Below are 25,455 nucleotides of genomic sequence, written 5' to 3' on the forward strand. Positions count from 1 at the left end.
AAAGGCCTCTATGCACAGAAAGGAATGTTGTATGTGCAGGCAGCGGGTCATGCCTCATCACATCATAATATGGTCATGTGGTTGAAAATGGCCACCGTGGTTACATAACCTTTGGAACGAGTCACAACTTAACCGAGCATGTGCACGCTCAGCTTGCTCATAGGTGCGCTCCGGCGAAACAGCGCTACACCTCTGTGAATATGCATGAGAAAGGAGCTGATGGGAGTTCCATGTTCCATGTGGACGGTCTACTACACTGCCACTTCAGGCAACTGCAAAGTGCCATTCCGGAAAACCTCATGGCCAGACATAATTTTTGGTAAAAGGGCCAAAAACATGGAATGCACTACCATCAGATCTTAAAATGTATACAGATTGCCAACATTTCAAAACTAAAGTGAAGGGTTTCTTAAAGGATGGTGCTCATGTGTAGTGTGGGGAGATGTGTGTGTAGGATAGTTAATGATGAGCTAATTGACCTGTGTGTGTGTGTGTGTGTGTGTGTGTGTGTGTGTGTGTGTGTGTGTGTGTGTGTGTGTGTGTGTGCCTGTGTGCGTGCGCGCGTGTATCTTTGTATACTTATTGTTTATACCCATGTGCAATTTACTGTGTATTGGATCTTTGTTTTGAACTTTTTTCCTTTTTATAGGCCCGTTTCGGGACATTGCTATTTGCAATTGTAATTGGGCATTGGAAATTAACAAAAGCTATACATGTGCTGCATTGGATGACTGTAACACATTTGTCCCTATCAAATAAACAATAAGGAGAAAAAAAGAATGTGGGTAGCCTAGCCTATAGGCTATTGTCCTCCAGAGTCCAGTGTCTCCTCGGCTGCAACCAGCAGGTGCAGGTATATGGATTCTACTCGGTTTGTAGAATCTGTTCGCCCTCCCGGAAGTGCTCGGCTCGGGGTCCACAAGGGGGGGGGGGGGGGGGGGGGGGGGCTGGGGGGGGTCTACGTAGCGAAATACAATGCAAACTAATGCAAAATAGAAAAGAAAAAGAATGTATATGCCCTCCACTCTTATCTCAAAATAAATTACCATGTTTTTCTGACCTTTGCCCTCCCCAGTACTCTACAATCAAAATGCCCTCCCCCTTTCCTTACTCCCCACTAGGGGTGAAAGTGGATTGAATTTCTTGCAGGTACTATACTACCCTTTCCCTGCTAGCCGGGCGTATTGCAACTTGCTTGGCACAAACGCAGAAATGTAGTTGCAATACCATTCCGGAAGTGTGGGGGGCATTAGTGAGTAAACAGTGAGTCATATTTCCGGGTTGCTCCAGATTAATGATTTTTGGTTTTTCAAAGACAGAAAAGTGGATTTTATGCAACAATTTGGAAGCGGCAACTATATTTATTTAGAAGAAGAGGATGTTGGGCGTTGGATAGCGTCTTCACTTCAAGTTTCTGGCTCAGGTAAGGGTTGGTTTTAAGACCTAGACGCGAGAGTGGCGCGGCGCTTTGATTGGAAATGCGTCGTGGGTCCTCGGGCGCTAATGCTCAGTATGAGCGAGAAGCGCCCGGCTAGCAGGGTAAATACTACCCCAACCCTCATCACTTATTGTTCTCCTATCGCGGCCCACCCCCAGCTTCATGCATCCCTGAACACACACATCCATTTCTTAATGCCTGTATGGTGTAGAAATTAGAAACACTTGACAATATGTATAGTCAATTACTCATTTAAATAACAACTTAAAGGGATACGTCAACTTTTTGGAAATAATACTCCTTAGTTATGTGAAACGTCATCACTTCCTTGTTTACTGTACACAGCAGCGGCCATGTTAAAAAGTAGTTCCGGCTATCTATCACTTCCTTGTTTGCTGTACACAGCAGCGGCCATGTTAAAAAGTAGTTCGGGCTATCTATTTACTGTACCTTAAGAAAAGAAAGTTTCTTGGCATATTGGATTAATATTTCATCTCGTAGTGAGTACCCGTGTCACAACAGAAATGTGTGTTTTTGGTGAGGGCTGTACCGTTTCCTCCAATTCAGTGGCGATACTAACTGGATGACTGTAGCTCACTGTAAACTACAGAGTGACGGTAAAGGCATGGTGTATCTTGGTTATGTATGGGCAATATGGCAAATGGTGAAACTCCCAAAAAGTTAACTTAATTAACAAAACATAACAGCATACAAACATAACAATTTTGTTTTACATTGCAAGAACACACTTGAAAAACAAAGTGTGCACAACATAGTGTTGTGTTCTGAGTAAGCTGCGCTAATAGCTAGAAACAGTCTGCTCTGAATCGTCATCCCTGGGCGTCGTTCTTCTAACTTTAACCACATTCTCAGTTTCTGCATCTCTCTCCTTTCTCTTAAACATTTGAAGAATTGTTCTTTACATTCTGATTCTGCTTTATGTAATCACGGTCAGTCTGTCACTCTGATGTTTCCCCCTACTTTTGTTCTGAAACGAGGTATGACAAGTGGGAAAAATGACAAACATGTTTGGAAGTGGTGGACTCGTTTATTATTCATCTTTGCCCGCTGCCCGGTGCGAATGACATCAATAAAGTGTGTGCGTTTGGTCGTAAAACGTACGGGAACAATACATCAAACGCATCCTTCTCCAGTGTGTTTACAGAAGTATGTGCATGCGCAGTTGCGTACCGTTTAGTGCCAGGCAAAAGTTTGGCTGAAGAGAGAAAAAAACACAGAGGTCTAAAACACTGCACTGGAACAATTTAGAAGCAATTTATGAGAGAGACTACCGTTGTTTATGTTGACCTAATGACATAACGTCAGCAGATCTGTTTCCTTGTTGGAAATGCAATCATGACGGCTTATGTGGGTTTACAGGCAGACGTCACTCTGTCTCTTCCCGGCAGTGTTGTGCAAGCTCTCACTTCACAAGAGCTAGCTCAAAGTTCAGCTCATGAAGATCAAAATGAACTAGTTCACGTTCATAGCTCATATTTCGAACTTTGAGCTATAGCTCACAGTCCCAAAAAATGAGCAGCTCAGTTCATTTCAAGCTCACTTCTTGTTTACCCCCCCCCCCCCCCAGTCCAGTTATTCACAGGCAGCTGTTTCTATAAATTATAGATCCTATAGATCTATAATTCTTGTATTGTATCTTATATATATATTTTTTTTTTATAAAAAAAAATTCCCAGATTTTTTTTTATCCCATTTCATCCCCCATTAGTGCTCACTTGATTTCTCAATCCTGGTTGCTACTCCATCCTCTGCCGATCTGGGGAGAGCCGAGACTGGCTCCATGCTTCCTCCGAGACATGGGCAGTCAGCCAGCCGCTTCTTTTCACCTGACAGAGGAAGCTTCACCGGTAGGACATAGCACGTGGGAGGTTCACGCTATTCCAACCAGTTCCCCTCCCTCTGAACAGGCGCCCTTAACGACCAGAGGAGGAACCACATTAGCAACCAGGATATTGCATGGTTTTGTGAAGGGGGTTCCTATATGAAGGAAACCCCCGGGAGGCACGGGGAGAACATGCAAACGCCACACAGACAGGCCCTTTTGCCGACCCCACCCGGGCGGTGGGCACTCGAGGACATGCGGGTGTATCTTATATTGATTTGGTACTTATGGTAAGATATATCTTGTATTGGATCTTGTAATTCATCCTACATCCATCTACAGTGGAATCCGCTTATATGATTATACGATAATGATCTATATAGGCTAGATTCTATATAGCAGAGGTGTGGACTCACATTCACATATCTAAGGACATATACCTTTTTTACATCAAAAGTCCTACTAGTACACGTGTTTTTGTTACGCAGGAAATCAGCAGGGGGTATAGCAGCAGCAGCATCGCCTTTTAAACTTTTAGATCGCACTCTCAACCCACGTTTCTCCACCGCTGCGGGCTATCTCTTCCCCCTCCCTTTTCCCTTCTTCTCTCACGGCGCTGTGTCAGGCCACCCAAAACAAAATGGAAACTTCCGGGTAAAAATGTCAAACTAATGTAATTTAAACAAGTAGGCTAAATAGCCTGACTGATCTACATTGGAGGAACAAAAGGTGTTTCAACAAACGAAGCAGCAAACATTGTATGAGAAATACTCGTTGTGATGTTAAGATGACATAACATGGCTGTAAACCATGACTCAAAATGTCTAACCTGACAACAAAAGTTTTATTTTTGAGAGAGCTAAAGAGGACGACGTACATTCTGGCTGACTTGATGCTGTCTGCGCCTGTGCTGTGGGGTGCACTCGTGCATGAGAGATGCTTTTTTTTCTCTGCATATTCCGCCAATGTAAAAATAATTAGGAGGACGAGAAGCAAGGTCGGAAAATCATGCGTTGGACCACCGCCAAGATTTATATCATCAGCCGCGGAGCCGCCGCGTAAAACCCCACCTCACTTGCAGGGTTGCTCTATCAGCTAATTGCGCTTATAGGCCTCTATCGTTGCATCGGCCTATGAACTGCGCCCAGCGCAGTGCAGAGTAGTGGGCGTGGACCAGCCCACTCGATATCTTGGTGTCGGCGCTACAGGCGGCCTTAAGCATTATAACCACGCCTTTTAAGCGTAAAATTATGCACAATCTGGTCATTGGAGAAGTGCAGTAAACGAATCACAAGCGTCCCTTTTAAGCTCCAATTCCATGGAGCAATCCAGTAAAGCCAGAAAAGCCAAGCGCTCTGCTCCCCCCTCCCTTTCATCCCGTCTGTCTGTTTCCATATATAGGCTATTATTCCATATTATTATGCTTCTCAAACCAATCTAACTGCAGTTTAAATACTGCAAGCATGTAAATACGCTACACTATAACAAGATCAAAGTGAAAAGAATGGTCCAAAACGCATTGGCTAGAAAAAAGATAGCCTATCCCTATGTCATGATGAGATTAGATTGGTGAAAGTTTGTCCAGAATCATATCGTTTTCTCTCCCCTGCTGCACAGGTAGGATGATGCACATAAATATAGCCTACATTATGTAAAGTCATTGCAGAAATGTGTTTTTATTGTAAAACTAAATGTGAAGTAGGGCAAATTTATTGGAGCGGACATCACAGTATAGGACATGACAGTAGACGCTGTCACTTATCTAAATCACGTTAAACCTGCGAGGGACATATATAGCCCCAGGATGACATATATGTTTCACATAGGGTTGTGTTTGGATTTCTATGTTTTATTTTGGCCAATATTGAAATGTTCGAGAATTGCATGTTGTGTGAACAGAAACAGTATTTCTATCTACCACTTTAGGCAATTTATGCTGATTTGGTTCATATTTATTCTCGAAATGTATTAGTCTCAATGCATGCTGGGAGATTTGAGGGAGTGAGAGAGAGAGAGCGCGGGAGAGAACAGCTTTTTTTCCATTTGTGCTGCGCAGGGAGTGAGAGAGAGAGAGAGAGAGAGGGGGAGAGAACAGCCACTGAATGACGGGCTCAAAACTGTCATGTTATAAAAACTGTCATGTTGTTAAAACTGTCATGTTGTTATACTACGTACGGTATAACTACTTTTTTTTCCATCTGACTTTGTGGCTGTCTGAGCGCACGGGGGAGGGAGTGAGAGAGCTAGAGGGGGACAAAGTGTGAGATCAGCAGAGGAGAAGCTGTGCGTGGAATATCCGCGGCGCACTGAATAAGGCCTGGTTTTCAAAAGTGCAAAGCGCTAAATTAATGCCAGGGGGGGAGATATCGTTAGGCCGGTATTTAAGGCCGAAACGCCCATTCTGGCCTATTCTGGCACTGCGCCACCCCTGTTTGGCCTAAAGCGCATTTCGGGGCCTAAAGCCATGTTGCTATCTTCTCGAGGCAGGCGCAAGGCATGTTTTTTTGTGTTTAAGGCCCGTTTTTGCGCCTAAGGCCTGTGGGAGAATAGGGCCTATAGTGCCAGCTGCATTCACTTTATTTTTTACGTGTAGGCAAAACAGCCACCAACCATGGGCGGAGTTAGTGGGGGTGCCTGGCCCTCCCAGTCATAAAAAAAAGAAAAGAATGCTCAGCATTGTAAATCTCCATCTCACTGTCTGGCTGAATATGATCATACAAATAATATCCACTTTGACAAGAATCACAGGTATCTCTTTGCTAAAGCTGTGACAGGGGGGCCTCTGACAGGGCCTTGCTGCAGCCGCCCCCTCCCTCTGGAATGCCCTCCCCAGTCACATCTGACAGGCCAAAACTAATTCATACTCTTTCATACTCATTATGTCATCTTTCCAAAAAAGCCCTTTTTACTGTTGCTTTTGACCTATAATATTTCTCTCTCTCTCTCCCCCTCTCATCTATTTTAATATTTTCTCTCTTTATTAAAGTTGTTTTATCCTGTATTTGTAAAGTGTCTTTGAGCACGGTCAAAAGCAACAGTGAACAGTGAAGCACTATATAATATACATTACATTACTAAACATACAATAATGAGTATTAATGTTCTGTTCTACTCATATTCTAATATGTCTTATATTTCCATTCTTAAACTTATTAAACAATAATTAGAGAGAGACCATGATGATGCCAGCCTTAAAATGAGATATTCCTCTAAATTTGACTTCAAACGAGCAAAATTTCAAATGTAAAACGGTGTGTATCCTGCAGAAGTGGCCCCCCCAGAGCTAAAAGTCAAACTCCGCCTATGCCACCAACACTCCTGACCATCTCCACTGGAGACATTTGTGCTTCCTTTCCCCTTTCATTGCCACTACTGTGCGCTTGGCCCGTGTATATTTGCACAGGAGGGAAGAGGGAAGCAGCCTGGCCAAATAAAAAAGGGTTTTATTCCTATGTAAATTAGCACACGCATGTATACAATGGGAAATTATCGAGGTCAGCGAGTGAGAAAAAGGAAAGATAACAGGGCCGTTCACCCGCACATGTATGAGCGTAGCTCACTGTACGCTCATGGATTTGCAAAAAGGTGCGCTCAGCTCACCGCTCATGAAAATAATGAGCTTGCTCAGTGAGCGGTGCTCTTAGAGCGCGTTCATGCAAAACACTGCTTCCCGGTACTGCGTAGTGTTTGTTAATTTATTAACAGATTCATTGCCCATTTCTTCAGTTTCATGAAGAAGCATTTTGTCAGCCATCTTTTTTTCAGAGTAAGATTTGAATAAATATATGTCACATACATTATGTTTGTATTTAAATAGGAATTTAATGTTTTCATGAATCAAATTAAATACACTTACACTTCCTCAGACCTGGTTTCAACATCTGCACTCCACCATGGTCCACACTGTGGGAAGGGGGTTAAACATTTACATAAAATCAGATCAATATAATCATTTAGATAAATAAACAATAATAAACAATAATCCTCATTCCTGAACTTCCCAGTGACTATGTTTACATGCGCACTAATATTCCACTATTATTCAGAAAATTACAATATTCTGAATTTGATAAGATTCATGTAAACACCATATTCCGGTTGGAATTTCCGAATTAGGCCTTTTTTTCAATTTAGACTTTTCGTTTAAGACGTGGCATATGCCGATATAATTCGGGGTTAGGCGCATTCTTTGGACATATATAGCCTACAGCACATTCGGAATATGCGTCTCAATCAGGGTTGTTACCGCAGTTTGTGACACACGGCCATTTTGCCTGTTTTCTTTGCTTTTTAAACAAACCAACTAGAGATGCATGCCGAAAGGAAAAGCCCACATTTCATATGCAAATGAGAAACAGGCCTAATCTAGCCTACTGTTAACCATTATGAAAGACTTGATATCAACAGGAAGGAGAAACAGGCCTAATATAGCCTACTGTTAACCATTATGAAAGACTTGATATCAACAGGAAGAAGAAACAGGCCTAATCTAGCCTACTGTTAACCATTATGAAAGACTTGATATCAACAGGAAGGAGAAACAGGCCTAATCTAGCCTACTGTTAACCATTATGAAATACTTGGATATCAACAGGAAGGAGAAACATGCCTAATATAGCCTACTGTTAACCATTATGAAAGACTTGATATCAACAGGAAGGAGAAACAGGCCTAATCTAGGCTACTGTTAACCATTATGAAATACTTGATATCAACAAGAAGGACAAACAGGCCTAATCTAGCCTACTGTTAACCATTATGAAATACTTGGATATCAACAGGAAGGACAAACAGGGCTAATCTAGCCTACTGTTAACCATTATGAAAGACTTGATATCAACAGGAAGGAGAAACAGGCCTAATCTAGCCTACTGTTAACCATTATGAAATACTTGATATCAACAGGAAGGACAAACAGGCCTAATCTAGCCTACTGTTAACCATTATGAAAAACTTGATATCAACAGGAAGGAGAAACAGGCCTAATCTAGCCTACTGTTAACCATTGTGAAAGACTTAGATATCAACAGGAAGGAGAAACAGGCCTAATCTAAGACTTGATATCAACAGGAAGGAGAAACAGGCCTAATCTAGCCTACTGTTAACCATTATGAAAGACTTGATATCAACAGGAAGGAGAAACAGGTCTAATCTAGCCTACTGTTAACCATTATGAAAGACTTGATATCAACAGGAAGGAGAAACAGGCCTAATCTAGCCTACTGTTAACTATTATGAAAGACTTGATATCAACAGGAAGGAGAAACAGGCCTAATCTAGCCTACTGTTAACCATTATGAAAGACTTGATATCAACAGGAAGGAGAAACAGGCCTAATCTAGCCTACTGTTAACCATTATGAAAGACTTGATATCAACAGGAAGGAGAAACAGGCCTAATCTAGCCTAGCCTACTGTTAACCATTGTGAAAGACTTAGATATCAACAGGAAGGAGAAACAGGCCTAATCTAGCCTACTGTTAACCATTATGAAATACTTTGATATCAACAGGAAGGAGAAACATGCCTAATCTAGCCTACTGTTTACCATTATCAAAGACTTGATATCAACAGGAAAGAGAAACAGGCCTAATCTAGCCTACTGTTAACCATTATGAAAGACTTGATATCAACAGGAAAGAGAAACAGGCCTAATCTAGCCTGCTGTTAACCATTATGAAAGACTTGATATTTACAGGAAGGAGAAACAGGCCTAATCTAGCCTACTGTTAACCATTATGAAAGACTTGATATCAACAGGAAGGAGAACCAGGCCTAATCTAGCCTACTGTTAACCATTATGAAAGACTTGATATCAACAGGAAGGAGAAACAGGCCTAATCTAGCCTACTGTTAACCATTATGAAAGACTTGGATATCAACAGGAAGGAGAAACAGGCCTAATCTAGCCTACTGTTAACCATTATGAAAGACTTGATATCAACATGAAGGAGAAACAGGCCTAATCTAGCCTACTGTCAACCATTATGAAAGACTTGGATATCAACAGGAAGGAGAAACAGGCCTAATCTAGCCTACTGTTAACCATTATGAAATACTTGATATCAACAGGAAGGAGAAACAGGCCTAATCTAGCCTACTGTTAACCATTATGAAATACTTGGATATCAACAGGAAGGAGAAACAGGCCTAATCTAGCCTACTGTTAACCATTATGAAATACTTGGATATCAACAGGAAGGAAAAACATGCCTAATCTAGCCTACTGTTAACCATTATGAAATACTTGATATCAACAAGAAGGACAAACAGGCCTAATCTAGCCTACTGTTAACCATTATGAAATACTTGATATCAACAGGAAGGACAAACAGGCCTAATCTAGCCTACTGTTAACCATTATGAAAGACTTATATCAACAGGAAGGAGAAACAGGCCTAATCTAGCCTATTGTTAACCATTATGAAAGACTTGATAGCGTTATCTTTATGATGTTTTAATAATGTTACTAGACACACGTAACTTTATAGAGCCCCGTTGTAAGGTCAGTTTATCAAAATAATGCATATTTTGAGAACGTTTTACTTTGTCGAGTAAATCAGCAGCTAACAGGCTGGAGGAGGCTCACACCATGGATGTATACAGTCAATGATTTAGAGCAGCTGTGAAGCGGAGTGATATACACACAGTGAAGTGCCAGTGCTGTTATCCTGAAATATCAGCACTGCTAGTATCCCTCTTGTCCAATCAAATTGCTCAGCCGGAACTAACTGTTATATAAAAATAAGATACATGCCATTCACTATTGACCGTATGCCAAACTCGATTAAACAATGTTCATGTTGCCTTGTTATCTACAAGCAGTTCTCCGCAGCTGGGTTTGGGGTTGGCCAAGGTTAGGTGTGGCGCTGCGTGGCAGAGATCTGCACTCTACTGCACTTTAAGTGCGCTTTGCTAGTTTATATATATATAACTAGATTAAAGATTTGGGGTATTGCTGAGACAGATAAGTGTTGTTTTTGTTGTGCAGAATCTGATACAACAGAGCATATTTTTTGGTATTGTCATGTTGTGTCGGCTTTCTGGAGTGAGGTTCCTAAGATGTGTAACACAATGAAGTTATGCTTTCGACTGCACAGCTTAACGATGATGTTGGCAGGGGTCCACATTTTATTTTTTTTGGGAGCCAAAATATTAATTTTGTGTCTCCCTGGGACCCAAACTCACAAAAAACATACGGTAATGAGTTGCCATGAGGACCAGTTGGCGACCCACTGGGTCCGTGACCCAAATTGGGCCCCGACCAATGGTTTAGTAAACACTGTGTTAAAGGGATAGGCCAACATTTTGAGAGTTTAGGCCATTTGTCATATAAAAAATGGCCTAAACTCAAAATGTTGGTGCATCCCTTTAAGGGGAAAGATGGGACACATTTGTTGAGGCAGAGGGCTGCTGATCAGCTCACTGCTGATGTGGTGGCCGTTGTGTCGTGCATCCCTACTTTGTGGGTCGCGGGTCCTGTTAGGAGGGGGTAGAGTGTTTGTGTATGTTTGAGTGTATTTGTATGATTTTGTAGTTTTTTTTTTTGTATTTTTGTTTTATGTAATAAAAAAAAGTCAGCCGTTCCTGAAATGGACCAAATGACGGTGGTAAGAATAGGAAAAAAGACAACAACTAACGTTAGGTAGTCAGCTGGATGGTTTAACTAAATGGGTTTTTTGTAAATGGTGTGTGTCATCAGGATTACAGATGAACTCAACAGAGAAACTCTCCTGTTTGTATGGATCTCTCCCGTCCGTGTGCAGACACATCGGGGAGGGAGATTAGTAGGCTATGCTACAGTATTAGTATAAGAATGTAAACAGGAATATTAGTGGATTATTAATTTTCATTAGCCATCTAAACAGCTTAGTCAGAATATTGTGCTTTATGGAATAAGGACAAAAACCGGAATATTGTGTGCATGTGTAACCGAGTTGAATCAGCGCGGATTCCTCGTGAGTCCCGAGTGGTAGCGAGTGGATTGGTTAAACTCACTCCCCAGGTATAAAGGCATGTTAACCAGCTCCGCCAAGGGAGCTAGCTCTCTTGGTGTTGCGGTTAACATGCTGGACTCCCAAGCCGAGGGTCGGCAGTTCGAATCCACCCCTGGACAAGCCCTTAACATGGGTTGCTGCAAGTACCACCTACACAACGCCGTTACATTGGTGCCGTGAACCCGGATGTCCAGTGGGTGTGGAGTGAGTTTAAGGGGGTGAGTGTAACCGAGTTGAATCAGCGCGGATTCCTCGTGAGTCCCGAGTGGTAGCGAGTGGATTGGTTAAACTCACTCCCCAGGTATAAAGGCATGTTAACCAGCTCCGCCAAGGGAGCTAGCTCTCTTGGTGTTGCGGTTAACATGCTGGACTCCCAAGCCGAGGGTCGGCAGTTCGAATCCACCCCTGGACAAGCCCTTAACATGGGTTGCTGCAAGTACCACCTACACAACGCCGTTACACATGTACAATAAACGTAGTCAGTGTGACAGAGATTGTGTGTGCCTCTTAGCCTTCTAGCAGACATTGCTTCTCCATACCTGAGAGAGTCCAGTCTCCAGTGTGGATCCTCCAGTCCAGCAGAGAGCCGCTCTCCTGATGCTCCTGGATGATTGTAGCTCAGGTCCAGCTCTCTCAGATGGGAGGGGTTGGAGCTCAGAGCTGAGGCAAGAGAAGCACAGCCTTCCTCTGAGACCATACAGGCTGACAGCCTACACACACACACACACACACACCAAAGCAAGGATATGTTCGATATCTTTATGTACACAGCTGTAAAATAGTTGCACCATGCAGTCAAATTCTAGCGACAGCATCTGTCTCAAATGCAAGTTGACCCAATGATCAGCTCTGTAGCTTCAGTTGGTTCAGTTTGAGATTTTTCCACTCAGTTTCTGATCAAATCTTATAAGTAAATTCTGGTATTCTATGTTTCATCAACTGATAATATAAGGAGAGGAAATAGTGAAATATCGCCATGGAAAGTAATCACAGGAGTTACAAAACGTGTTTAACATTAGAACTCGGACTCCCAAGGCAGTCATTTTGACTGCTTTAAAATTTTGCAATGCAATAACTTTGTTGACATTAAAACCCATGTAACTATAGGACCCTGACTTTCCTAAATGTGTTTATATTTTATTCTAACATTGTCATTTTATCAGTATTTCTACGTAGAACTCCCATAGCAGTCATATTGACTGCTTGCCTTAGTAGGGTCTATATTGACCGTTCTCTGGTTAACATGCTTTGATGATTGATTTGACTACTATGGACCTTTTAGGAAACAGTAGCTCCTGTGTCCCTTCCAAGAATCCAGGGCTTTATTGCCACAGGGCCAAATCCAAGATGGGCAAATTGAAAAATTAACTTTTGAAACAGAGCACCTACAATCATGTATGGATACACTTTTCCATGCAATTTGACCGCAAATATTCAGATTCCAACATCAGTGTAATGTTACAACATACTTTTTGACCCTAAAATCCAAGATGGCCAGTGGCACCGAGTTGAAAATTTAACTTTTGAACCAGAGCACCTAGAATCATGTATGAAGACACTTTTCCATGTAATTTTACCACAACGATTCAAATGCTGACATACGTTTGATGATATGACATCATTTTGACCCAGAAATTCAAGATGGCCGCTGACACAGACTTGAAAAGTGAAAGATTTTGTACCAGAGCACCTATAATCATGTATGAACACACTTTTTCATGCGAGTTTACCACAAGGATTCTGACATCAGTTTGACGTTACGACATCATTTTGACCAAGAAATCCAAGATGGCCAGATCCAGTAGAGGTAACATGTAGGCCTACGTTTTGAACAGGAAGGCCAGATGTTGTAATAGACGCTGTAGAGACTATAATTTTAGTGGTTGCTACTTTTCCCCGCTTCTGAAATTCTGCGTCACTGTTGCCTAACAATTATTCTTTCTATTTTTCAGGGTATTACAAAGCTAAGAACAAATAAAACCCATTATGGACAGTGGCCACATCAGCAGGATTCTGCTATAGGCTATGCACCTATATGGATGGTACAGGTCTCTTTCTCTTTCAGGTCTCTCTCTCTTTCTCTACCCCTCTCCAATACACTTTCTATACACTCACCTCTATCTCTAGGGATATACCGGTAGTTTGGCAAGCGAGACTACTCTCTCTCTCCCTTCCAACAGTTTAGCAAATATTTTCCTTTGCCCGTCAGATTGATGGTTTTGGCCATTTTGGGGTGTATTCATTTCATGTGTCCAAAACTGTTTTTGCTGTGAATTGAAATGCACATTAGTTATGCCTTCATGAGTTATTGTTAGAAGGATTAATTAAATAGTTTTTATTTTCCAAAGAAATTGAAAAAATATTGATCTAATTCAAATTTGAATCTGTAATTATAGCTGGTTCTGTTCTTAGAATTTACATTTGTGTTTCCTGATATTTATTATTACCTATCCGAACATTACAGATCCAGTTATTCTTAGATTGTATGATTATTGAAATTATATGGAAATAATGTATGGGAGTTGTAGTAGTTCTTGAATTCCGGGAGTTCTAGTGTTGAAAAATATGTAAGGAGAGAAAATCCAATGCAGTTCAGGTCAGCACAGACCTTAGTTTGGAGTAATGTGTCAATTCAACTGAAAAAAGGGGGAAAAGAAAAAAGAAAAAGTGAATGGATCTTACCCGAGAGTCTCCAGTCTACAGTGTGGGCTCTCCAGTCCAGCACAGAGCAACTTCATTCCTGAATCTTGCAGGTCATTGTTACTCAGGTCCAGCTCTCTCAGACTAGAGGACTGGCAGCTGAGAACTGAGGCCAGAGCTTCACAGCTTCTCTCTGACAGATTACAGTCACTCAGCCTGAAGGAGAACAAGACCAAGAAAACCTAGTTAGGTTGGACCCAGACTGCTCTCCACTGTTGTGCAAGTTCACATCAAAGCTAGCCCAAAGTTCAGTTCACAGTCACACAGCTTTAAATGAAGTAGTTCTTGTTCATAGTTCACTTCTCCTCTCCTCTCCTTCCCTCTAAAATGTGTCTAGAAGCCAACCTTGCCATACCAAATTGACGCCTACGTACCCACTGCTCGAATCCTGACTCTTGCACCTTTATATCCCTATGACCCCTCCACCCGCCCAACATCACCCATACCCCCTATCCACTAATCCAACCCACCCCTCAAATCCCAGCTCTCTAGCACATTCCTATGCCTATGGCCAACACCCATGCATGTTTCAATAATGGGGAGTTAGTGAGTGAGTCAGTGAGCCCCTGAGGCTCTTCTAGGTGGGCCATTAGTAATAGAAACAAGGGCATTGAATTTTGTTCATATTCTCTATGAATGAGGTGTACTATATTGAATCTATCCAGTTTTCTAAGCACTTACACAGCTTTATTGGATGCTTTGATCACTGGCAGCAGCCTCAGAAGAGCCGCCTCTGAAGCAGAGTATTTCTTCAGGTCAAACACATCTAACTTTTCTTCTGATGACAGTAAGATGAAGACCAGAGCCGACCAATGAGCAGGGGAGAGTTTGTCTGTTGAGAGAGTTCCTGATGTCAGGGACTGTTGGATCTCCTCCACTAGAGAATGGTCATTCAGCTCATTCAGACAATGGAACAGATTGATGCTTCTCTCTGGAGACAGATTCTTCTTTATCTTCTCCTTGATGTACTGGACTGTTTTCTGATTGGTCTGTGAGCTAATTCCTCTCTGTGTCAGCAGGCCTCGTAGGAGAGTCTGATTGCTCTTCAGTGAAAGACCCAGGAGGAAGCGCAGGAACAAGTCCAGGTGTCCATTTGGACTCTGTAAGGCCTTGTCCACAGCACTCTGGTAGACATTTGGTTTAGATTTGACTCCTAACTTCAGAGACCACGAGGATTTTGATTGTGGTTCTGATAGCAGATTAACACCAGAGTTGATGAATGAGATGATCACATGAACAGCAGCCAGAAACTCCTGAAGGCTCAGATGGACAAAGCAGAACACCTTGTCCCCCCACCCACCACGCTCCTCTTTAAAGATCTGTGTGAACACTCCTGAGTACTGTGAGGCTGCTGTGATATCAAAGCCACACTCTTTGAGGTCTTCTTCATAGAAGATCAAGTTGCCTTTCTCCAGCTGCTCAAAAGCCAGTTTTCCCAGAGAGAGAATCATCTCCTTATTCTCTGGCGTCCAGTGTGAATCTTTCTCAGCTGTCCCATGAAACTTGACGTTCTGCCGTTTGGTCTGAATCACCAGGAAGTGGATGTACATCTCAGTCAGGGTCTTGGGCAGGTCTTCTCTCTCACTGGTGTTCAACACAGACTCCAGAACATTAGCAATCATGTGGCAGAAGACTGGGATGTGGCACATGATGTGGAGGGTTCGTGAAGTCTTGATGTGGAAGATGATTCTGTTGGCCTGCTCCTCATCTCTGAATCTCTTCCTGAAGTACTCATCCTTTTGTAGGTCATTGAAGCCTCTCACCTCTGTCACCACATCAATGTACTCAGAAGGGATCTGATAGGCTGCTGCAGGTCGGGTGGTCATCCATATGCGAGCTTTGGGAAGCAGTTTTCCCCTGATGAGGTTTGTCAGCAGCACGTCCAGTGATGCTGACTCTGTAACATCAGTCAGGATCTCGTTGTTCTGGAAGTCTAGAGGAAGTCGACACTCATCCAGACCATCAAAGATTAACGCAACGTTAAACTTGTCAAACCTGCAGATTCCTGCTTCTTTGGTGTCAGGAAAGAAGCGATGAATAAGTTCCACCAAGCTGCACACTCTATCTTTCTGCAGGTTCAGCTCTCGGAAAGTGAATGGAAATGTGAACTCTATATCCTGGTTGGCTTTGTCTTCAGCCCAGTCCAGAGTAAACTTCTTTGTTAAGACTGTTTTCCCAATGCCAGCCACTCCCTGTGTCATCACTGTTTTGGTTAGTTTATCTCTTCCAGGTAAGGGTTTAAAAATGTCTTGACATTTAATTGGTGTTTCTGGTTTCTGGCTTTTGGATGCTGCTTCAATCCGTCTGATCTCATGTTCAGCATTGACCTCTCCAGTCTCTCCCTCTATCATGTCAAGCTCTGTGTAGTTCTGATTCACAAGTGTTGGGTGTCCTGCTTTAGCAATGCCCTCAAACAAATACTGACACTTCTCCTTCATATTACATTTGTGTTGACGTTTGCACTCTCGAGACGTTTCTAAATGAATAAACAACAGAGTAAATCAATGAGAGGCAAGTGAAGAGTAATGCGATTATTTCCTGACAATTTACACATTCACAACTCAATGGACTCTATTCAGCTCATTACTGCTTGGTGGACAAGCAGGTCCTGACTGGTGGTGTAAGGTATAAGGTAGATGTTGTTGAGTTATTATTTATTATAGTTATTAGTTATTATTACTCAACCAGGACTTTATATATATATATATATATATATATTTTTTTTTTTTTTATATCTCCCCCCCCCCCCTCCTATCTGGGGAGAGCTGAAACTGGCTCCATGCTTCCTCAGAGACATGGGCAGTAGCCAGCTGCTTCTTTTCACCTGACAGGGGAGGTTTCACCGGTAGGACATAGCATGTGGGATGATCACGCTATGACAACGAGTTCCCCTCCCTCCGAACAGGCACCCAGAGGAGGCACCACTTCAGCGACCAGGATATTGCATGTTTTGGTGAGGAGTTCCTATATGAAGGAAACCCCCAGGGGGCACGGGGAGAACATGCAAACTCCACAAAGAAAGGCCCATTTGACGACCCCACCCGGGCAGTGGGCACTCGAGGACAAGCGGACGGGCACGCATTCCTTCAGCGCTCACAGCGTCCCAGGTGGGAATCGAACCCAGGAACTTCTAGCTGTGAGACGACAGCGCCTACCTAACCCTAACTCAACCAGGACTTTCATGCAACAATCAGATTCCACACTGCTAATTCCCATGAAGCTCTGGTTGCAGTAAAATGTATATGTTAACCAAGCAGCTAGCTGCACTTCTCTTGCTGCTGTTTGTTATGTTGGTATGTATATAAACTACTTGGGGGGGAATCTTTTCAGACAATACACACATTGGTAATGATTTTATAAAAGCCCTGATACCCCTGAGTACCTTCTTTACTGGGATTATGGATAAAGTAACGATGCAACATATCGTCGCTGTTGTGCCAGGACCTCGAATGTGCCTTTTTTCACTTTTTTACTTTTTGTCATAAATCAGTGCCATTGGTCACCCTTCACGTCTCTGTGTGGTTTTTAACAAATGCAACCAATGGAAAAGCATTAAAATGATCTTGTGAGTAAATCTCGTAACGCCATTCGCCCTCAATCTGTCAGTCAAACCTCGAAATTCGTCCCCTACCTCCGTCTGTACCCCCCCACGCAGGACAATAAACCCGGAAAAGTCACACGGCAGACGTGCTGTGTATATCTCATATCGTTTTGACTAATCCTGGCTTCCTCTGACGTTAATATATCAATCAAATGTTTTCCAGTTATTCAGGCTGCAAACTTGTTTTAACATGCAAATCTGCATGTCTGCAAATCTGCTGTGTTTTCTGACGAGAATAAAGTAACGTTAACGCTACGTTATGTCAGACTATTTCTCACCCCATGCGGAAGCCCCCGCCTCGGACATGAGAGGCGAGGGGCAATGCTGTTGCTCCTGCGCGCGCCCCCGCGGCCTGGAGCTTGGGGCTCGTGCATGAGCATGCGACTCTCTCCCGCTTGACTGGCCGGGAGAAAGTTCTTCCAATAAGCACATATAAACATCATTTGAGCTTATCCAGGTAAGATATTAATAAAGTAATGACACATTCAGCGGGAAACTAACTATAATTAAGACATGTGCCAACTTTGACGACGTTTGGTTCAGTATTTTAAGAGCAAACAGGTTTTTTTAACTTCCTGAAAAGTTGCTGTTTTGGAAATTCGAGGTCCTGGAACGACAGCGACGATATACAACGTGACTAAAGTGAGAATCAAGTTTTTAATGCAACTATTCAAATTGAGCAATTCAAATTCAAATAGAAATAATTCCATTTCACTTTCTAGTGACATCTATTTTCCCCCATGTCTTCCACACAATTAAGTGTCCCCGTGCTCTTAGATGTTCTTCTGTTAATCACTGTCTAACTTACCATTTTCTTGATTCTTCAATTTCTCAAGGTCCTCTGCAAGAAACTTCTCCTCTGTCTTAAGGATATCATAGAAAGTATATTTGCCTCTATTCCCACTAGCATCCAGTGACTTATAGAGTTCCCTCATCTGCTCCTGAGTGGTAGGTTTAGATATTACATTGTTGTAGCCTTCTTGCGTGACAACGTTCTCCTTCAGGAGTTTATCCAAGATCGGTGTGAGCATGGTCACTCTCTGGATCAGCTCAACCCGATGTTCATCCACAAAGTGTTCCTCTGAAGAGACAGGGAATGAAAAATGAGCTGATTTGAGTGAGGATCAGGCTAAAAGCAGCTTATATCAGGCTACTTTGCTTCTGAAGGATTACAACATATAGGGCCCTATCTTGGTACAGGTGATATCCCGTTTGCGTGTGCCTTAAGGCAGGCAAGATAACAGTCCGCTTTGCACATTTGTCCAGGTGTTATGCCAAGTTTTGCACCCCCGCCCGGCAGCATCCCCACCTCACGGGAGCATATTGTAATGATTTATACAGAAATGTAACTGTTTAAAAGTGATATACAGTAATTGTCTAGGTAAATGTGACCTCCCTGATTTCTAAGTTAAAACAGCCCTGAAATATGTTGGGGATGCAATTCTCGGCAGGGATGCGGAAACATTCACGGCACGTGCCGCAGGTGCAAATTAGAGCCATGCCAAAATCATCTGCGCCCCCAAAATGCCTGCACAAACGGGATTTGGGCGGTCTTAAGTACCAGAATTATTCACAGGTGTGGCCAGCCAATGCTGGGCATTCCGTCAATCAAAACCAATCAGATTACCGTCTCGCGATCGCTGTTTGCGCGAGGCATGCAATATGCTGTAATTCTCTCAATGCGTAATAGAGTGTACTCGTGCCGAGGACAGAGAGAGATGGAGAGAGCTTATTGACAGATCGTCTGTGGTGCCAACGATCCTCCGGTTTATGAAGGTAAATAGCCTATTTGCATTGTCCAACAAGTCTTCTCAATTAATTCCCTCTTTGCGATCTGATAAAAGTTTCTCAGTGAGTTATAGTTGATTGCCTCACTGAATGATCTACTAATACCCAATTTTAGCAGTAGAATTTGATGTCCTGGCGTGGCAAGGCTGTGCTTAATGACATATCCAAAAGGAATTTTACTTTGTACTGCATTTCGCAGCATGGAGATTATGGTGCGCTCCAGAGCAGCAAGGTATTTAGTGCGTAAGTGGTGCTTTTCAAAGCTCTTAGCGCAAAGTAATTGCGCGCTGCCGACGATAGGATAATGCCATCTATCCCCACATTTTATTGCTGAAACGCCTGCTTTGGCATGTGGCACGCCTATGCCCAGTACAATTATAACAGGCATGCGCTTGTGCCAACCCCCAATTTGCATTGCACGCAGCGTGAAACAAGCGCAAATGCTAAATTACCGCTTTTGTGAAGATAGGGCCCAAAGGCTTTCATTTGAAAAATATATTTTTTATCTCTGCCTATTTTCTATCTCTAAATTGTTACTGTCTGAAATCCATCAATTCATATTTCAAAATCACAAATATTCCAATTGTCAGATTTATCGCTGGTGAAATAGTATTATGTTTGTGCTTTTCCTGATAATTGCCTTTAATCATTCTGTTCTATGGCTGCTTGATATAATTAGATTTTCTGATACCCTTGATGACTTTCTTTACTGGGATTATGGATAAAGTGACGATGCAACATGCACAAGGTGACTCAAGTGAGAATTCACCCACTGTCTATTAAGTGTGCGGAAAGTCCTTATTTTATTGTGGACCCACTGTCTATTAAAATCCAAAGAAATTACATAAACACAAACACAATACAATGAACACATACTCTCACAAGGCTGCCTGTCTCTCTTCACATATTGTCTGGATGTAGGTCAACAAAAGTAGATACAATGACAGCCTGCACTTTATATAAGACATAAGTTTAGATAAGTTCTTTTTTCAAATGTCCCCTTTTTTAATCTTCCCATGACTTAACTCTGCATTAGATCCTTCCTGTTGATCTTCATTAAAACCTTCTCGGTCACCACCAGCATGTTTTCGCTGTAGGTCTGCTCCATCTCATCCACTGTGTCCAGCCTGTTTGCCTTCTCCAGTCGGCATATTGGGATTTTTGGGAAACCTTCCAGGCTGTCAGCCTGCTGCAGGAACCACTTGAACTTCTCAAACTCTTCCTCTTTCAAATCCTCCAGTGTTTCCAAGAGCTTCTCTTTATCCGTCGCCATCGTTGCTCCCTGATAAAATCACAGGAAATAGTCAACTTCAAGAACCAACTTTATCTACTGTAAAGTGTCAGAAAGGGGCTGTAAAAAAATAAAAAAAATAAAAAGGCAGAATTTTCAGCAAATTAAATTGTGAACGCTTTGAAAGGCTGATTGATGATACTTCATGCTGTCTACAACCAACCAGATCCAGATTTAGCCTATCAAATTTTCTTATCTCTATTCAACTATGCTTTCAACACTTGTTTTTAACACTTTCAACACTTGTTTTACTTCATTTCGAACTCAAGCTCTCACTCTAGTGCCTAGTTCGCTGCGTACGCAGCCCTATGGAAGACTGTCATTTTGCTCCAAAAAATTACTTTTCATTAAAACCGACCACCCACCCGTAGGTGGCGTGGTGCCTCCCTGGGGCTGACGTGGTTCCACGTGACTACGTCACGTCCTGTCAGCCCCGGGACCGCCACTCATCGTTTCTTCCAGCCAGTGAGAGGACGTATTGTCTAAAGCTCTGTTAGCTCAAAGTTAGCGCTCTCAGTAGCTGTAGAAATAAGGCTCGTTCCGTCTAAACTTGCCCACCTTGAGAGGTTTGCGTGGACGAGGTAAAGCAGGCTTCGGGGACCCGAACCTGTTCTCTTCACCAGCAGCGTCGGATCAAGTCATCTAAAAGCTAAGAGTGTCTTTCTTACAGTTAACACCTGTAATAGCTACCGCCGTGTAGCTTATGTAAAACGTTTCCCCGGCTGGGGTAGCGTGTATCGGCTTGAGAGCTGACTAAGGTCTGCGCTCAAAACTGAAAGTTGCATACGTGCGATTAAGCATTGGTACTGTGTAGCACAGGACAATAGGCTAATTCAGGCTGCGTCCCCAGACAGGGTAACGCACCCAGTATTGTGGCAGATAGCTAGCGTGCACCTGTGCAGTTAGTGTCTGTGTGCTAAGTACTTTAGGCGCCAGCTACCTCTGTGTAGGGCGCGCACGTTACTCCGCCTGGAGTAACGTTAAGCGAGAGTAGTAGCTAGAAGCCATGCTCTCCAGTTAGCTAGATAGCTAGCTTGCTCCCTAGAGTGCAGCCAGCATCTAGCGTTGTGTAGCACTCCAGCTATCTTACCGTTGCACTACTGTTAGTTAGCTTACACGGTATAACCCCCGTTAATTCCTGTTAGCAGAGAGAGGGGGGACAGCTAGGTGCTGTGTTAGCTGTGAGGCTACGCTGGCCGGTTACGACCGGCACAATGAAATGAATGTGTGCAACTGCCTAGGGCATGAGCATGCTGCACAGGCGTTGCTGGGACCTACATACTGCTTGTAGTGTAGCTATTAATGGCGCCGTCCCCGAAGGGGGCACTCTGAGATATTAGCTGAGCGAATACGCTAGCTAGGTGAGCTCGCTCCACACGAGTGTGTTGGCCGCTTCTCTCAGTACTTACGCCATCTTAGCCAGCTTGCTTGTCTGCTAAGTGTTGCTTGCCTCGTGCAAATAGCATCTACTAGATTGTAACTCCCTCTGAGGAGTTTCTTCTGAGATTGACTAGCTTCGCGGGCCACTGGCTTTCAGCTTGCGGTCACGCTCGCTTCCCCGTGTTACTCAGGGTAGAGACTTGCTGCACCGGCTTGTGCGCAGGCTTGTGTTAGCGCACGCTTGTCTCTTAGTGCTTACGCTAGCTTAGCTAGTGGCTTGTTCACGCCTGTTCTCTCGGGTTAACAGGTTGTGGGTATTGTTGCCTTCCCTTCGGGCTGGGCTATTGCCGCTTACGTTACCGTTGCACGCGCACGTTCGCTAGCCTCCGGGTTGCTTACTGTCTAGCCTGTGCTTCTTGCTAGTTTGCTAGCTTGCTTAAACGGTACTCCCGCTAACAGGGTGCGGCCTGCGGGAGCTTGCTATTTAGTGATTAGCTTCCTGCTTTCTCTTGCTACTGAGCAGGGAAAGAGCGAGGGGATGGGCCGTGTGTAAAACTACTTTGGCCGAGTATGAACCGGCACCATAAGTGCGTGTTCTGCCTTGGGCATGAGAACGCTGCACAGGCGCTTTGAACCCTCGGTCTTGCAGCTGCTGGGCTATCTTCACGAGCGAGCCCTCCAAGGGAACAGTTCGTGGGGCGATGCCCAGGGCTGCAGCTAAAGCTCTTGAGAGCGGACGCTCTCAAAAGAGTGTGAAAGCTAGCTTGCATACGTGCAGATAGCATTAGTACTGTTTAGCACAGAACGATAGTATTGTTGCAGATAGCTGGCGTGCACCCGTGCAGTTAGTATCTGTGTGCTAAGTACATTGGGCGCGAGCTACCTCCGCTACAATAGACGTACCGCCCCTTGCTGGCGCTACGCGTCCAGCAGGGGTTACAGCTCGCCAAGGTCTGGGCTCAGTGCCAGCCTTTGGCTTGTAGCTCTAAGGACAAGCCCACCGGCCTTGGTGCCCAGGGCCCGGGGTGGTTGGGAGCTCTCCATGGGTCGCATTCCCTTTGTTGGGGCGTCCCCTGCAAGTGCAGGGAGCCTGACAGGGGGCACAGCGCACCTTGGTCCATGGCCACGGCCTGGCCTCGGTTGGCAGCACTCAGGTCAAGCTCACCGGTTGGCTCACCAAGGCTGCGGCTCAGTTCCAGCCTGCGGCTTGTAGCTTTAGGCCCACCGTCCTCGGTGCCCAAGGCCCGAGTTTGGTCGGGAGCTCCCCCAGGGTCTCATACCCGTCATCAAGGCTCGCCGTTGGTCCATGGCTACGGCCTGGCCTCGGCTAGAGGCTCCTAGGACAAGCCCACCATCAATGGCGCCGTGGGCCCATTGCTGGTCGGGAGCTCTCCTGGGGACCGCACTGCTGGACAAGTCCGCGTGCTGCCGGACTCGAAAGAGAACGTTACCTCCGCAGTCCCCCCCCCCAGCCTGCGAAAGTCGCACGGCGGGGGGGTTACTTCGATACAACGCACCCACGGGGCGTGTCAGTAGGCGGAGCTTGCGTAAGAAATTCTCCCCCAGCATGCACAGTTTCTACGGAACTGACCATGCGGCAGGGGGGCGTAGCCTCTCACATCCTGCCCCCCCATCAGGGTACCGGATCAGGTCCTGGTGCCCAACAATATACTCAGGACGGGTTCCGCTCCTTGGCCACAAGAGACCATCTTTGTAAGCCAACAGGCTCAATGCCTGGGAGCATCTATGTTCCCCGTCCCCATTAAACGGCGCGCCCTCCAGAAGGGATACGCTCTACAGTTGCCAGGCCCCCACCCACGTTCGACGGGACCCCCGATACGGCCGTGGAGGGGGAGTCCATGGACATACTCCACAAGGAGGTTATTCGTTCCTCGCCAAAGGGGCGATTCGCTCGGTTCCCAAGGCAGAGGTGCGCTTGGGTTCTACCACAGGTACTTGTCGTGCCCAAGAAGGACGGCTCCATGCGTCCAGAATTGGACCGTCAACGTCTCAACGCGGCGCTGAGAAAGTTCCCGTTCCGAGTGCTCTCTTCCCCGCCTGTTCAACGCGTTGAGACAGGGGGATTTCTTTACTTCCGTGGATCTGAAAGATGCGTTCTTCCATGTCCACGTGGTCAGGAGACACAGGAAATACCTGAGGTTCTCCTTCCTGGGGAAGGCTTACGAGTTCTGTGTCTTGCCATCCGGCATGTCTTTAAGCCCGCGAACCTTCACGGTGTGCGTGGAGACAGCCTTGGCTCCCCTCCGCGCGAGGGGGATCCGCGTCTTCCTATATCTCGACGACGCTCTCATAGAGATGGCCGACTCAAGGGTCACGGAACATACCAAGGTGGTGACCGATCACCGGCAAACCTTAGGGTTTTTGGTGAGCTGGCAGAAGAGTTGCCTCGTCCCAGCGCAGGCGGCGACCTACCTGGGGCTTGAGCTAGACTCCCTGCGAGCCTTTCGACAGAGCGACAGGCTCACACGGTGCGGACAGCAAGCCAAGGACGTTAGGTCTGTGCCCCCGGTGTCAGTGCATCAGTGCACAGTGATGTTGGGCCTGATGGCCTCAGCACTGCATGTGCTCCCACTGGGGAGGCTACACATGCGCCCGTAGTCCAAATCTGGTTCCTCAGGCTTCGCCTGGACCCGGCCGGGGACCGTCATCGCAGGGTTCCTCTGACAGGTCAGGCCCGGCAGGCCGGTGGGAGGCTCAGGAGCTTCACCACATAAACGTGCTAGAGCTGAAGGCGATTCGCCTGGCTCTGCTTCAGGACAAGCCCACCATCAAACGGCGCCGTGGGCCCATTGTTGGTTGGGAGCTCTCCTGGGGATCGCACTGCCGGACAAGTCCGCATGCGGCCAGACTCGAAAGAGAACGTTGCCTCCGCAGTCCCCCCAGCCTGCGGAGGTAACACTTCCAGCGGCTCACACATGGGCACCATGTTCTAATTCGCTCGGACAATATGGCAGCGATCGGCCACCTGAACAAACAGGGCGGTGTGCGGTCGGGGGGCGCTGAACCATAGCGGGGATTCACCTGTGGGCGTATCCCCGTCTCCTTTCAGTGTCAGCGGTCTATCTGCCGGGACGGCTGAATTACGGGGCCGACCTGCTGTCTCGAGGCAATCCCCGTTATACGGAGTGGTGCCTCCACCCTCGGGTGATGGAACAGGTTTGGGCCAGGTTTGGTCGCGCCCGCGTCGATCTCTTCGCATTGCGGCGCGCGACACACTGCCCACTGTGGTTCTCGATCCAGGAGGACAGCCCCCGTTAGGTCACGACGCGCTAGCGCACGCGTGGCCGAGGGAGGGGCTCTATGCGTTTCCCCCGACCCCCCTGATCCGTCAGGTGTTGGACAGGGTGAGGGAACAGCGCCTCCGGCTCGTTTTAGTCCGTTTTGGCCCAGGCAGACA

General features: G+C 45.2%; 2 protein-coding genes across 2 annotated transcripts in view; both read right to left on the reverse strand.

The window, feature by feature from the left end:
* The window catches only part of LOC310779427 (NLR family CARD domain-containing protein 3-like), a gene marked incomplete at its 5' end in the record, with an annotated part of 223,235 nt that overhangs the window by 34,992 nt on the left and 162,788 nt on the right, over positions 1-25,455 (reverse strand). The window contains one exon of the mRNA XM_083639960.1: positions 7,138-7,184. Coding sequence (XP_083496086.1) covers positions 7,138-7,184 — 47 coding nt within the window. The remainder of the gene's footprint in view (positions 1-7,137; positions 7,185-25,455) is intronic.
* Positions 14,129-25,455, reverse strand: part of LOC310780223 (uncharacterized protein) — a gene marked incomplete at its 3' end in the record, with an annotated part of 36,357 nt that continues 25,030 nt past the window's right edge. Inside the window, exons 5-8 of the mRNA XM_083640806.1 lie at positions 20,393-20,648; positions 18,387-18,659; positions 16,259-16,453; positions 14,129-14,133 (exon numbers count right to left, since the gene is read on the reverse strand). Of these exons, the coding sequence (XP_083496932.1) occupies positions 14,129-14,133; positions 16,259-16,453; positions 18,387-18,659; positions 20,393-20,648 (729 nt within the window). The remainder of the gene's footprint in view (positions 14,134-16,258; positions 16,454-18,386; positions 18,660-20,392; positions 20,649-25,455) is intronic.

Source organism: Poromitra crassiceps (genome assembly GCF_964638095.1).
Source record: "Poromitra crassiceps genome assembly, chromosome: 7".
NCBI lineage: Eukaryota > Metazoa > Chordata > Actinopteri > Beryciformes > Melamphaidae > Poromitra > Poromitra crassiceps.